Below are 13,672 nucleotides of genomic sequence, written 5' to 3' on the forward strand. Positions count from 1 at the left end.
GAGAGCAATGTGATGGATGTTGCAAGCTATGCTAGGAGAAAAAGGAGAGGCTGCTGCTGTGCAAGATGAAGAATAGTTATGTGAGGTGTGTGCAAGGATGGTGGGTTAAGTGGAAAGAGTGAGAAGGCCTGAACCAGGGAAACAAAAGGTCGCAGGGTGTGGGTGGGGAGCACTGGGGTAAATGAAAACCAAATGAGAAAAGAAGCATGGAAACAGAAACATGCAAGTCAAGCTGTGTGAGAAAAGAAAAGGAAGGTGGGTGAGCTAGCACCAGAAGATAACATGTTGTGAACCTAATGGGCAGCAGCAGCAAAGGCATGGGGACAGGCAGCAGATGAGGCAGGGAGAATGAGAGAGATGCAATCAGTGGAACAGGCTGTCAGAGAGCATTCCCTCATCCCTCAAGTGGCAGGAAAACAGATTATAGTCTTCTGCTGGAACATGAAATTTTCACAGTGCAGTGACTCAGAGCTGTTACCTGGAGCTGCACCCAGCATGAGGAAAGCAATACCTGTATTTCTCTCAATTAACAACTAAATTAGCAGAAGATACAACCTTTAGAGTGAGGTCATTTGGACGAAGTTGCTTTAATTCTGGTGACCAAACAGACTATAATACCAAATCCAATTTTTCAAAGAGGTGTTTGGTGTTCAAGGTGGTGTTTGTGTCTTGGGTTCAAGACAATGTGGGGTGTGTGTGTTGGTTGGAAGTAAATTAAAAGGGGGAAAAAAAAAAAAGGAAAAAAAAAAAAAAGGAGGAGGAAACCCTGTTTGTAATCCTATTTACAAAGTGCCCAAGGCAATGGCACCCAAGAGCCACTGCTCCCGTCTTCTGCTCCTGTTAATTCACAGCTCATAGTGATTTTAAAAAGGAACTGCAACAGAAAAAAAACACCATGAAATTTTACAAGGTTTCATTTTTCAATCTGGCTGGCTATCCAGCCCCAACTGGCAAGCCCTGTAAGTACGTCTTTAAATGGAAAAACGGGATTAATCCTATTGCTTGTAATGGGGTTAACTGTGTATGGACAGCACAGAGATGTTTATAGCCTCAGCTGAATTTCGCAGGAAACGAGACTCTAAACTACTTACTAAAAACTCGCTTTGGTCGCGCCTTTATGTATTAAAGATTTTTCAGATTCAATCATCTAACACGCAGATTTCCCTCGAGAACAGAAAATGCTCTAACCACAGCACTTACGCTCCTCAAATGGTGATCCTTCCTGGTATTTTCTCCTGCAGATGTAGGAATATTTGTCCGGTTTTAGTTTGTTTGTTTTTTATTTGTTTGGGGGGTTTTTTAGGTTTTTTTCTGACCGGTGTATGGGGAACCTCCATCACCGGCCCGACGGTACCAGAGCTTGGCGCAGGCCTGCGCTGAGACACGGCGGGACCACCGGGGTCCATTCCGTCTGTCCGGGCAGCGCCGTTATCCCTCATTCCCAACGCTCCTCGTCATCCTGCATCTCCCGGCCACCCCCGACACCCGCACGGACATAACGGGGCGGTTGCTCGGCCCCGTGGCTATCCCCCCCAGCCTCCTGAAGCAGACGGGACAGGGGCAGCCGGCTGAGGCTGCCGCTCCGCCTCTGCCCACCCCGCTCCCGTTCGGGGCCGGTGTCCCCGGGCCACCCGCCCCGCCGAAGTAGCCCTTGCCGGGCAGGCTTCCCCGGCACGGGGGGAACCCGACTCGCCCGGCCCGGCCCGTCCCGCCCTCGGTTGCGCGCACTCCCCCGCCCCGTAAGTAGCGGCGGCCGCGGCCGTCGGGGCGCAGAGCGGCGGGGATGGGGCCCCGCGGCAGAGGGCTCTACGTGGGGCGGCGGGCGGCGGCCGCGGGGGCCGCGCTGCTGCTGGCGCTGCTGCTGGCGCTGCTGGTGCTCGCCGCTCTCTACGGGCGCTGCAGGCGGGAGGAGGCGCCGCCGCCCTCGCTCCGCGCCCCCGGCCCCGCCGCGCCTCCGCCGCCCGCTGCCGCCGCCGGCTCCGTTCGCCGCCTGCCCCGCCACCTCCTGCCGCTCCACTACGACCTGGAGCTGTGGCCGCGGGTGCGGCCGGGCCAGGCGGGGCCCTTTGCCTTCAGCGGGCAGGTGAACATCACGGTGCGCTGCCTCCGGGACACGGGCGCGGCGGTGCTGCACAGCTCCGGGCTGCGGAGCCACGGGGCCGCAGCCGTGCGCGGGCCCCTGTCCGAGCCGGGCGCGGCCGTGGAGGTGGCGGAGCTGCGGCATGACCAGGAGGGCGAGGTGGCGGTGCTGGAGCTCCGCGGGCGGCTCCGGGCCGGGCACCTCTACGTGCTGCAGCTGGGCTTCCAGGGCCGGCTGGAGGAGGGCCTCGACGGGCTCTTCCTCTCTCGCTACACCGACCAGGGGCAGAGCAGGTAGGCGGCGGCGGCCGCCGCGGCACCCCGAGCTCTGCGGGGCGCCGCGGGGGCTGGGACCGCGCCGGGCGCGGGAGGGGAGGCTGCTCCGCACGGCGTGAACTCCTCCCAGGGACCGCATCCAGAGGGAGCAAACTCTGGGCTGTGCCGGGCCGGCCACTCTACTCTCTGGAGAGCACCGGCCGGGCTGCCCGGGCTCCCCGGCGGCAGCGGACTGCACCTGCAGCACTGGCTGGACAACTCCAGTCTCTCAGTGCCTCTGACTGCAGCCAGCGGGTCAGACAGTGCCTGTGCCCAGTGCCTGGGAGATGGAGCCCATCTCGGAATCTTCATCCGCATGTCCGTGTGGCAACGACAACTCCCCACCGCCTCAACCTGGGGGGAGCGTGTCTCTGTCAGGAACCCGGGATTGGGCATGACTTTTAGAGAGGCTGACCACACGCAATTTCAGAAGCGTGTCGGAGTAGGATGGGTGGCTGCTTTGAACAACTGTGCCTTGTAGATGCTATTGCACATGAACTTGTTCAGCTATCACCAGACAACCCGTGATTTGCTTTGTGGGTGCTGTTAGGATGCTTTCCTTCTCTTTTGAACTGCAAAACCAGTGCTGGAGCAGTGTGATCTTATCAAGTAGTCAATAATCTAAAACATTTTCAGTCTCAAAATACAGTAATTTCACGAATACAAGCCTCAGCAATTTGACAAAAATTTTGGTGGAAACCCGGAAGTGCGGCTAATAGTCGGGGGCGGCTAATATGTGAATAATTTTCTGACATTTACAACCCCAGACGTGCCAGCCAGGGCGCCAAGCCAAGCACCTGCTAGTAAAAGCCGGCATTCCGCGATTGTTACAGTGTTACTGTGTTGCCCTGGCCCCCTGCAGGCAGCACGGGGGGCGGGGAGAGAGGCAGGAGAGCTCTCTTCTTCCCTCCTCTGCCGCAGCTCGGGGAGGACGGGGGGGCGCGCCACCATTGCCGCGGTTCGGGGAGGAGGGGGTGGGGGGCGCGCTGCCATTACCGCGGCCTGGGGAGGAGGGGGGTGCTCTGTCCCCGCCCTCCGCCGCCGTGGCGGGAGCAGGGGGTGCTCCGTGCCTGGCCAGCGCCGCGGCGTGAGCGGAGCGCTCTCTCCGTGCCCGTCCGGCGCTGTGGCGGGAGCAGGGCCGGGGCGAGCGAACCCAGAGGCGGTGGCCGGCCCCGAGTGGCAGCGCTGGGCTGGGCCACCTGGTCCCGTCAGCAGCCCCTAGCGGGCCAAGCCTGCACAGCCTTAGTTGAGCCAGTAAACCCCGCCATGCCGCGGTTCTGTTAGTATTTGGCAACTTTGTTGCATGCGGGTCCTCGCTGCGAACGACAGAGCGGCTTATATTCAGGTGCGGCTTATTTATGAACAAAAACCGAAATATTTGCCAACACCCAGAGATGCGGCTTATACTCAGTGCGGCTTGTATTCGTGAATTTACTGTACTTTTCCCTCTTTTCCTCTTTTCCTCATTTCCTCTTTTCCTCTTTTCCTTTTTGTCTCTCTCTCTTTCTTACTCTTTCTCTCTCTCTTTTTTTCTTTCTCTCTCTTTCTCTCTCTCTTTTTTTCTTTCTCTCTCTTTCTCTCTCTCTTTCTCTCTTCCTTTCTCTCTTCCTTTCTCTCTTCCTTTCTCTCTTCCTTTCTCTTCCTCTTTTTCTTTTTTTCTTGATGTGAAACTTGCCAAAGAGAAGCGAAATTTAAGATTAGAATTTCAGTACTTCCCCTGGAAAACAAGTTTCTCAAAATAGGAGTTTGAAGAAAAGGCGGATGAATTGTTTGCCTTAATCACTTTTTTAATAATCAAAGATGTCATGATTTGCTGGGATAACAGAGTCAAAAGGATATCCAGGGTTAAAATTCGAGTATTGGCTCTTGTCTATCAGTGAACCCACTACAATAAATTCTATCTCAGCAGTTCAGTTCATAGGCTTCCCCTTCCAGGTAAAATGCAGTCACAAGATCCAGACATTCAAGCCTCTGTAGAGTAGTAGCAGTAACATGAAATCACAAAATATCACAAAATGAAGTTAATAGTTTTGATTGAAATAGGGAGGGACTGTGTGGCTCTTCTCAACAAGCTGGCTGTTCAGCTGCCAGCTCTTGTGTGAATCTTGACACCATTGTCTGCCACATTTGGAAAATACAACTTATAAACTTATACAGGCCTTTTCATTGTGGTGTTTTGGTTTGTTTTTTCCGTTTTTGTTTTTTTGTTTGGTTGGTTTTATTTTGTTTTGTTTTGTTTTTAAAGAAAAAGGTGGTAATTTGGTAAGCCCTAGAGAAAAGTGCAGTGTGACAATAAGTATTTTAGAAAGAATGCTCTTTTTTTCTTGGATTGCTATTTCTTCATTCACCGATTGCTGTTCACATGATTATTTGTGCAATTTAAGGTAAGAAAAGCCTAGAATTTTTGTATTTGCGTTGTTTTACAAAAATCCAAATTAGAAAGGAAATGCTTGCTTATGTGTCAGTGTGCTTTCCAATGCGGTATTAATTCAATGAAGTCCTATCTAAGTGATGCCTAAAGATTTTTACTTTTTAAGTATTTTTCATATATTTGTTGCTTTTTAGACCATTTATACATGGTTATACAGATACTGATATTTTTCCTACCCTTTCTCTTACATTTTAGAGGAATAAGCTAACCTTCTAACACATTCCTGAAATACGGTTTAGTCTTATTTTCAAGTAGAGGACCTACAAAAGGAAATTTTTTTTGCAATCAGAATCTGAGAAGACATAAAAAGAAGTGGGGCAAAGAGGCTCTGAACCAACCCCAATGGGACAGTACCCAGGGGAAAAATTACTTCATCAATTACTCTTCTAATTGGACAATGTTTGTTAGATATCGTAATTTGTTAAACTTGTAAAAATCATAGAAATCCATTACAGCCCGTAACTGTGAAGGCACCTGGAAGCTTCCAATAAAGAACTGTTTTTCTATCTTACCATTTTAATACTGTTGCAAGGCTTTTTGTCTTTTGATATCAGTCAATATAAGAAACACTGAATTAGATGCTGGGGTTTTTTTTATTCAGGCTACATAAAATTCAGAGTTCCCAGCATTTTTTCTGGGAAAAAAAAGTTATCATCAGCACTTCTTCAACAGTAGAAAATAAGAAAAAAGGTTTTAAATCATTCAAATAATGTGTATAACTAAATTTTTAGTTGCTTAGAGGGTTTATGACAAATGTTCCTTTTCATTTTAGCTCATCAAAAAGCACTAATGAAATTTGAGATTACAGTCTGGTTAAAAATATGACAGTGATAGTTAAACAATGGAATAAATCAAAGAAAATCCACTGAGTGCAGATGTTATGTATTGTTTTCTTATTTGTTCTTGCGCACATAACAGATATTAGTGAATAATTTTGCATATTTTTTTCTGCTTTAAAAAAGGTTTCTCTGAATCAAGGGTATACAATAGTATCTTGTTATTTTTCCTTCACTAAGATTTAGGTCATCACTTTACCATCCATTTCCTAACCTGATGGGTTTCAACAATACTGAAGGGGTTTTGCATTCTCTGTTTTGAGGAGATTATTGGATTATTTGTGAGGTCTGTCAAGTTATAAATCATGGAAAAAGTTGGATTCTAATAGATTACGTAGATGAGGAGTGATATACAAACTTTCAGTGCCCTTCAGCTGTCAGTACAAAGCCAGTTACTGTTCTGCAAGGAAACTTCCACTTCCAGCAGACTGTTCTGTAATTTTTCTAAAGTGGCTCATATGAGTCCTCAGCAGACCCTTGGGTCAGTTTCCTGCAGAGGCTTTCTGGGCTCAGCACCTGACTGAAACCAGCAGCTGTAGCAGACGATGTGACATCTGTCTGTGGTCATGCAGTCCTGTATTTCTTACATGTGCTAGAAGCCTTAGTAGTTCTTGTGATTTCTGCTTGAGGAGCCACTGGAGACCTCTCATTTCAGAAGAGTATGAGCAAGGCAAGCTTTGAGAAGTGAAATCCCTGAAATGTTTGTTCCATCTGAATTTTCTTTTCTATTGTCATGCTCCTTGGTCAGCTAACTCCCTTGCTGTTGTGCTGGGTAGGAAAGCTGTTCAGAGCAACAGCTGTTTTCAGAAGTCTTAACCTTGCCTCTGTGAAAAAAGAGCAAACAAAAGCTCCAACTTCACTGAATATTCAACATGGAATTTTTTTGTTATCAGCTTGACCATTGATGCTGTATGTGTTGCATGTGCTGCATGTGCATTGACACTGCATGTGTTTTTACTGTTGCTGACAATTCGTACTACCCACCTGATTATGTCTTAAACACAAAAGAAAACCCTGAAAAATGGAAGCGCTTGTTACAGATAAAGGATAGTCCATGTCTGCAGTGCTTGCAGGGGCAAAATAAGTGAAAAGGGAATAAACTCATGCTTATCCTGCTTTAAATATGTCAAGGATTTCCTCTTGAAATGGGCAATCAGTATTCTGCATATAACTGTGGTAGTCCATACCAGAACCTGGGTAAGCAGAAAGATACAGAAATCAGTTTTGCTCTTCTTCTCTAGCACTGCTGGCTCAAATATACACACTCCAGGGGTTTTGTTGTCCGTCATTCTGCACAGAGATCTTCTTGCACTGCCATGAATGAGCTCATGTATGTTACTTCAGGGTTAGAAGATCCCATAGGCTGTTCTATGAAGTGCAGGCTTTATACATGCCACTCTTTGTATCAAATTTCAAAATCCTTTCAGAATTTTGCTTGGAAGCCACTCTGCATATAAAATACTTGACTGGATAGGGCTGAACAGGCATTCCAAAATGTAACTGAACACAGCATTTGCACTGATTTTTATCAGTTGCTTCTGCACCAGTTACTAGAATGTAGTGCAGATCTGAGTCATTACACACTGGAGGTATGGGCACTGTCCTGATGGCTCCTGGCTTCTCTGGGATGCCTCAGTGCTAAGAATGAGTGTTTCTGACCCTGGTGTGAATAAACTGTTGGGGAACACCTCAACTAAAACAGAAAAATATTTGTCCTGTAGTAGTGAGGTCACAGAAGCAGGAGATTATGCTGTTCTTGTGTGCCCAGCTGCTGGTACTGCTTGGCTGACAGGTATGGAGCTTTGAAGGCCATTGTGTGTGTATTTTTTCTAATTCTTGGTACAGATGCCCTCATGTGAGCGGCTCAGATGTACAGCTTGTTTAGAGTTCTGCCACAAGACATTGATTTGTCTTTTCCTTCCAGCAAGTGTGTCTTGCAGGAGAAGAGTCAGTGATCCAACAGCAAATTTAGATTTTAATATCTAACAATTAATAAGTTTTAATAACTTAATACTTAGTATATAATAGATACAGTATATACAGATATTTTAGTGTTTAGTAAGTACAGTTGGATTAGAAGCCAGTGCTCTACACTTAAAGTTATGATGGGATACGAAGATTATTGAGTAAATTTCCTATTAAAAAATCTTAAATGTTGCATTTGCAACATTGCAGGTAAAATTGTCACCAGCTCATCCATGTCCGGTGCCAGGTAAGAGACCTTACGACTTCAAGGGCTACCTTGAGAGGGAGATCACTGCCCTGCAGCCAGGTGCTGTGGAGGGAGAGCTCAACAGTCTGATAGCTGCAAATACAGTAGTTTCACGAATACAAGCCGCACGGATTATAAGCCACACTTCCGGTGCCTCGACAATGTTGCTGTCTTTGTCAATAGATAAGCCGCACCCCGAATATTAGCCGCACTTTCGTTCGTCGCGAGAATCCATGCGCAGCTTTCACAAATTGGCCAATTAGTAACAGGATCGCGGCATAGCGGGGTTTACTGGCTCGGGGCGGGGCCAGGCAGGCTCGGCCCGCTCATGGTCGCCGACGGGGCCGGGTGGCCCAGCTCAGCGCCACGGCTCGGCGGGGCTGGCCGGGTGGTGCTGCCGCCGCCGCCGGGCTCGCTGGCCCCCCTCTCCCGTCAGCACCGCCCCGCGCCATGTTCGCTCGCCCGGCCGGCAGGGCTGCCGCCGCCGCCAGGCTCGCCGGCCGCCCCCTCCCGTCTGCACCGCCGCCACGTTTCCTCGCCCTGGCCGGCACTGCAGGCCCCTGCACCGCCGGGCTCCCCCACGCTGCTGGTCCCGATTCTGCTGGGCTTCCCCCGCTGCCAGGCAGCCCCACCCGTCAGCCTTCCTGCTTCTGCCATGCTCCCCTGCACTGCTAGCCCCAGTTCTCCCAGGCTCCCCCGCCCTACTGACCGGGCTCTGCCGGCCCCCTGCCCCGCCCTGCTGGCTCAGGCTCTGCCGCCCGCCCCCCACACTGCTGACCCCGCCTCTGCCAGGCTTTCCCACCTCTGCCGGGGCCGGCCGGGCTCCAGCTTGGCTTGGGGCTGCCGCGGGCTCTCACTTCCGTGTTGGCAGCTTTTAGAATTTTGTTAATGTATTAGCCGCCCCGGAATACTGACCGCACTTCCGGGTTTCCACCAAAATTTTGGTCAAATTGGTGCGGCTTGTATTCGTGAAATTACTGTATTAGTGTGTAAAGTAAATAATCTGTCGTCAGTTTTTCTGCTATTAAAACAGTTCCTGCCTTTTACCAGTCCAGTCTCCGGTCTTGGTTTGCTGCTGAATTCTCACACAGTAGGATTAACCTTGATTGGACCTGCCTGCTAAGCATCTGAGTGGAGCAAGGTTCACTTGGTGGAACAGGAGGGGTGCATCCATCACAGTGTGTCACAGACATCTGCCTCAAGTGAGGTGTAGTGCCTTGGCATAAAGGATGCTTTTGAATATTATTCTGGGCTTGCCAGTGCACTGGGACAGCACTGGTGCTGTGTGCCCAGGGATACTACTCTACGGCATTTGTCAGGGTTGTGCAAGGGCATGCATATGCAGTTAGTTAGCAGTTATCACAATGTTTTATTAAAATGCGTGATTAATTAATAAGAGTGCATGCGTTAGGGAAAAGAGCAAGTGTAAAGAGATATGGTCTGCTGTGTGCAAAACTTCAATCGACTCTTTTAGCAAATAAAATATAAATGCCCAAATGTTTATTCTGGAAAAAGCCTGTGAGGTAAAAAACCCAGATGCAATTTAAAAAGGCTGCTTTTCTCTACAAACACCCAAACTGAACTGGCTGTTGAGTATGGGAATTTAGTCATGACTTTAAATAATAGCCAAATTTTTTCCAAATCTGCATATCTACATGCTTCACTTGCTGCTTTTTTAAAATTTCTTATCTCTGTGCGTTATATATGGATTTTGATCAGCTGTAGCATGCTGGATTAATCTTATTTGCATTTTTAATACAGCATGCTCATTGCCTCCCAAATGGAACCAACGTATGCCAGGAGAGTTTACCCATGTTTTGATGAACCTGCCATGAAAGCCACATTTAATATCAGAATTATCCATAACCCAAGTTATGTGGCTCTTTCCAACATGCCTGCTATTGGTAGGTAAACAACAAGCTGATGTATGGTTTTTTTCTCCCTCTGCATTACTTTTAAAGAGGGTGCAATTCATCTGAGAAGTTTATGTCAACCAAAAAAGTGTTCTGTTGTCTATTGTCTTGCTAATGTCTTCAAAAGGCACAGAAAATCTATGTCTACGAATTTAAAAATTTGGGCACTGTTATTCATAATTAATGTCTCTGATGGTAACCATTCTGTCAAACAATTTTATCAGTTGTGGTGTGCTCTTCTCTGCCTGCTGGAGGCTGCACAGAGTTTGATTTCTGGTATTTGCTGCCTAGTTAGTGTGCCTGTCTTACTGTGTGACATAATTTTAAAGCAAAATGGCAGCCCCAAGAATGCAAAGCCTGTATTTGTGACATCAAGGGATTACTTTAATTCCCAATAGATGTTAAGATATTTACACAAACAAAATTTTTTTTCAGGCAGAAACATTCTAACCTCCTCTGTATGTGCAGAATAAGAACAGAAGGACTATAAGGCCCTGGAGATGCTCCTTCTGTCCCTTGCTGGGATCCCATGTGGGATGTCTGTGGGGTATAAGATCCAAACAATTTTTCTAAATTAATATTCCTAGGGAAATCCATTGGGTTTCTTGCCTCCTTCATAAAAACTCTTTTTTAGCAGTTCATTGCCATCTTTATTTTTCAACTAAGTGATTTTCAGCTATAAAAGTAATTTACATGGAAACTAAGTCACTTAGGAATTATAGTAAGTGGGATTGCTATGAGAATCACTGGAAGCACTTGCTACCCCAGAGAATCTTTCCTATGTCCTCCTTACTTAGAGCGAAGATACCTGATTAACCATTTAATAATTCTTAGGCAGACCTGACCAATATTTTGATCATAACAAGTTGTATGTTTAGGTAGCATGGGATAAATTGTCCTCAGCTTGCCCACAGCTTTAAATTGATGGAGTTTGATATCCTTCCAAGACTTCATGTAAGAAGCCCAAGAGCAAATTTTTGCTATTTTCATGGGAGGTTACACAGATAGGTGTCAGTAGCAACAAGTCTGGCTGCTTTTCTTCTACCAGAAACATATGAGTTAGTGCAGGAATACATCATATTGAAGAAAGGGGTGAAAAAAAAACCATGCAGAAAACACGGAATTCCTTGTTTATTATGGAAGAACTTTGATTTGAATATTTCTTTGACTTTTTTCCTAGATGTATCTGAAGTGAAGGATGAAAATGGAAGCCTGTGGACAGTTACCACATTTAACACTTCACTGAAAATGTCAACTTACTTGACTGCTTTTGTGATTTGTGATTTCAATTATGTCACCAGAACTGAGCGGGGAAATGAGGTAGATATGAGGCTGCCTAGCACATTATAGTAATTTACAACACAAGTTGGTGCATCATGTGGTTTGAAGACATCACAGATATTAACCGTGCTAAACACCATTTCCAAACTGTCTGCTTATGTTGCAAAACTGCTAACATTTGTCCCATAGATATTTCTGCAGAAATCTTTCCTTTGGGACAATTAGTTTATTGTCTTGTCCTGTTCATTTCATACAACTGCACATGCAGGTATGGCCTATGTACAGTAATTTCACGATTATAAGCCGCACCATTTTGACTAAAATTTTGGTCCGAACCCAAAGTGCGGCTTATAATCAGGTGCGGCTTATATATAGACAAAGAACGAAAAGTTGCTGTTTTAGTTTGGAGGACAGGTGTCTGTTGAGAAAGGCAGGAGTTTCTCTTTGAAATGGAGAATGCAAACCACCTCTCTCCAAATTATTATAATTTTGAAATCAAGGGGCTTTCAGGCAAAAATATGGGAATTAGGAATAACAGTTCTTTTCTAGGGAAATTAAAATAGAAATACAGTACTACAAAGAAACAAACTCCAAACCCTGACGAAGTCAGAGTACAACCTGACACCGTCAGGCAGGGTGTTGGTAGCAGTCCCATTAAATGGTGATTGCAGTCCCCTTGCAGTGACAGATGTGGCTCAGTTGGAGCAGTGCTCCTGTAGAAGGTGCAGTTTCCCTCTGGAGGTCCAGTGGTGATGTGGAGAAATCCGGTTTTCCTCTGGAGTCCAGTGGAGAAAGGGGCTCCCTTAGTGTCCCAAAACCTCTGTTTTTATCTTGGTAAGAAATGTTGGGCTCTTCCCCCTGGCTGGAGCAACTTTCAATGGGATGCAGTAATTTTATCAGTCATGCAGTGGGACTCAATGGGCCATTAGCAGAAAATAACTTGCTGAAGGAAGGATGGGGTGTGAAAAGATAAAGAACAATGCCCTGCCTGGTTTCAATGGATGGCCCATTAGCAGATTATCTGCCATTGAGATAAGGATCACAGCCCCCACCCTCAACAGATGGTGATAGAACAGATACCTTTGATCACACTCTGTATTGTAACATGCGGCTTATAATCAGGTGCGGCTTATATATGGACAAAAACCAAAAAGTTGCTGAAACCCAGAAATGCGGCTTATAATCAGTGCGGCTTATAATCGTGAAATTACTGTATATTAAAATCTAGGAGCAGCTACTCTGCAGAAAGTACTGGTTGTAATTCAGAATCTTCTTGCTTTGTTAGATGTCTTAGTTGGAAAACACACTCATTTCAACTGCTGTGACAAACCACTGATGTTTGGTGCCTTTCTCCTCAGGGTCCTTTGAGGAGCCATATAGTGGCATCAGTAGGAGTAACACTGCTCCAAACATTTTGTGTAGTAGTATATTAACCTTCTGATCCACAGTCTGCACATTTTTTAGCCTCCAAAAGTGACTGTTTCGGGTTTGAAGTTTCTTCATCTGTGAGTATTCAGTTTTGCTTAGACTCAAATAGCCATGGCTTGTTGAGAGAACAGTAAAAAAAAATGTACTGCATGGGCAGTAATTGCTTCATTTTCTTGCGCTTGCTCAAAGTCAACAGGGAAAAGATGTGTCAGGTTTTTCCAAAATAAATAGTATGTTCAAGCATACAGCTATTGAATATAGATATTACTTTATCTCCTTATTAAATGAGATCACTTCATGGTTATTTCACTCTCATCCTGCTGGGGAAAGGTGGGGCTATGTAAGTGGACAGTGCAGAGATTGTCAGAGTTTTCCCTCTTTTTTAGAGGGAAAATTGGATTTGATATGTCAGACCTGCCATATCCTGTGCTGAACTTGTTGGATACTTACAGCTATGGCTGTGGTGGCTTTTTCCTGGGCCTGGACTGACAGGACTCAGTAGAGCAGAGTATTCAAATGAGCTGTTTTTCAGAGGGAAAAGGCACCACCTGTGTTTGTGAGGTTGAGTGGAGAGCATATTTCAACCCTTGGTTTTGGAAAGAGATGGTGAGTTTAGGCCTCCACAGTATTTGTGTGAGCATGCTGTTGTGCCTGTTTTGATGTTTCTGGTAACCTGAAACACTCAAAGCTCACACTAGGATTAGGATTTTAAGATGCTAGTTGTGTTTAGGTTTGCAAAATGAAGTGATCAGGCCTTTAAATCTCTTCTGAAGCCTTGGCTGAAAAGACAGCCTCTGATGACTGAATATGCTTAAGTTGTTGGGTTTTTTAAATTGTGAATTAAATACTGATGCTTCCCAATTATGCACTTAGGATTGGCTCTGCAGCTCCTTGTGAGATCATGCATTCCATTTAGATGCAAGAAATGTGAAGGTTTTGAGCTGCTGGGCGCCTGGCAGGGGGGTCTCTTGTTCAGAGATACATGATGCAGATATAAACCTTTACTCAGGCTCCTCCATCACTTTTGGGCAAGCAGCTGCTCTTTTCAATATCAGGAAAAATCGATGGGCACAGGAGAGGAAAGGTTTCTTTCTTCTGTGGCCTTCATTACTCAGAGAAATGGATGCCATCTGCTCAGGTGTCACCTGCTCTCTCCAGCAAAGAGGAATCCATTGGT

General features: G+C 46.3%; 1 protein-coding gene across 1 annotated transcript in view; it reads left to right on the forward strand.

The window, feature by feature from the left end:
- Positions 1-1,783: 1,783 nt before the first annotated feature.
- The window catches only part of LVRN (laeverin), a 37,393-nt gene continuing 25,504 nt past the window's right edge, over positions 1,784-13,672 (forward strand). Inside the window, exons 1-3 of the mRNA XM_033085036.1 lie at positions 1,784-2,373; positions 9,635-9,777; positions 10,967-11,106. Of these exons, the coding sequence (XP_032940927.1) occupies positions 1,784-2,373; positions 9,635-9,777; positions 10,967-11,106 (873 nt within the window). The remainder of the gene's footprint in view (positions 2,374-9,634; positions 9,778-10,966; positions 11,107-13,672) is intronic.

Source organism: Catharus ustulatus, chromosome Z (genome assembly GCF_009819885.2).
Source record: "Catharus ustulatus isolate bCatUst1 chromosome Z, bCatUst1.pri.v2, whole genome shotgun sequence".
NCBI lineage: Eukaryota > Metazoa > Chordata > Aves > Passeriformes > Turdidae > Catharus > Catharus ustulatus.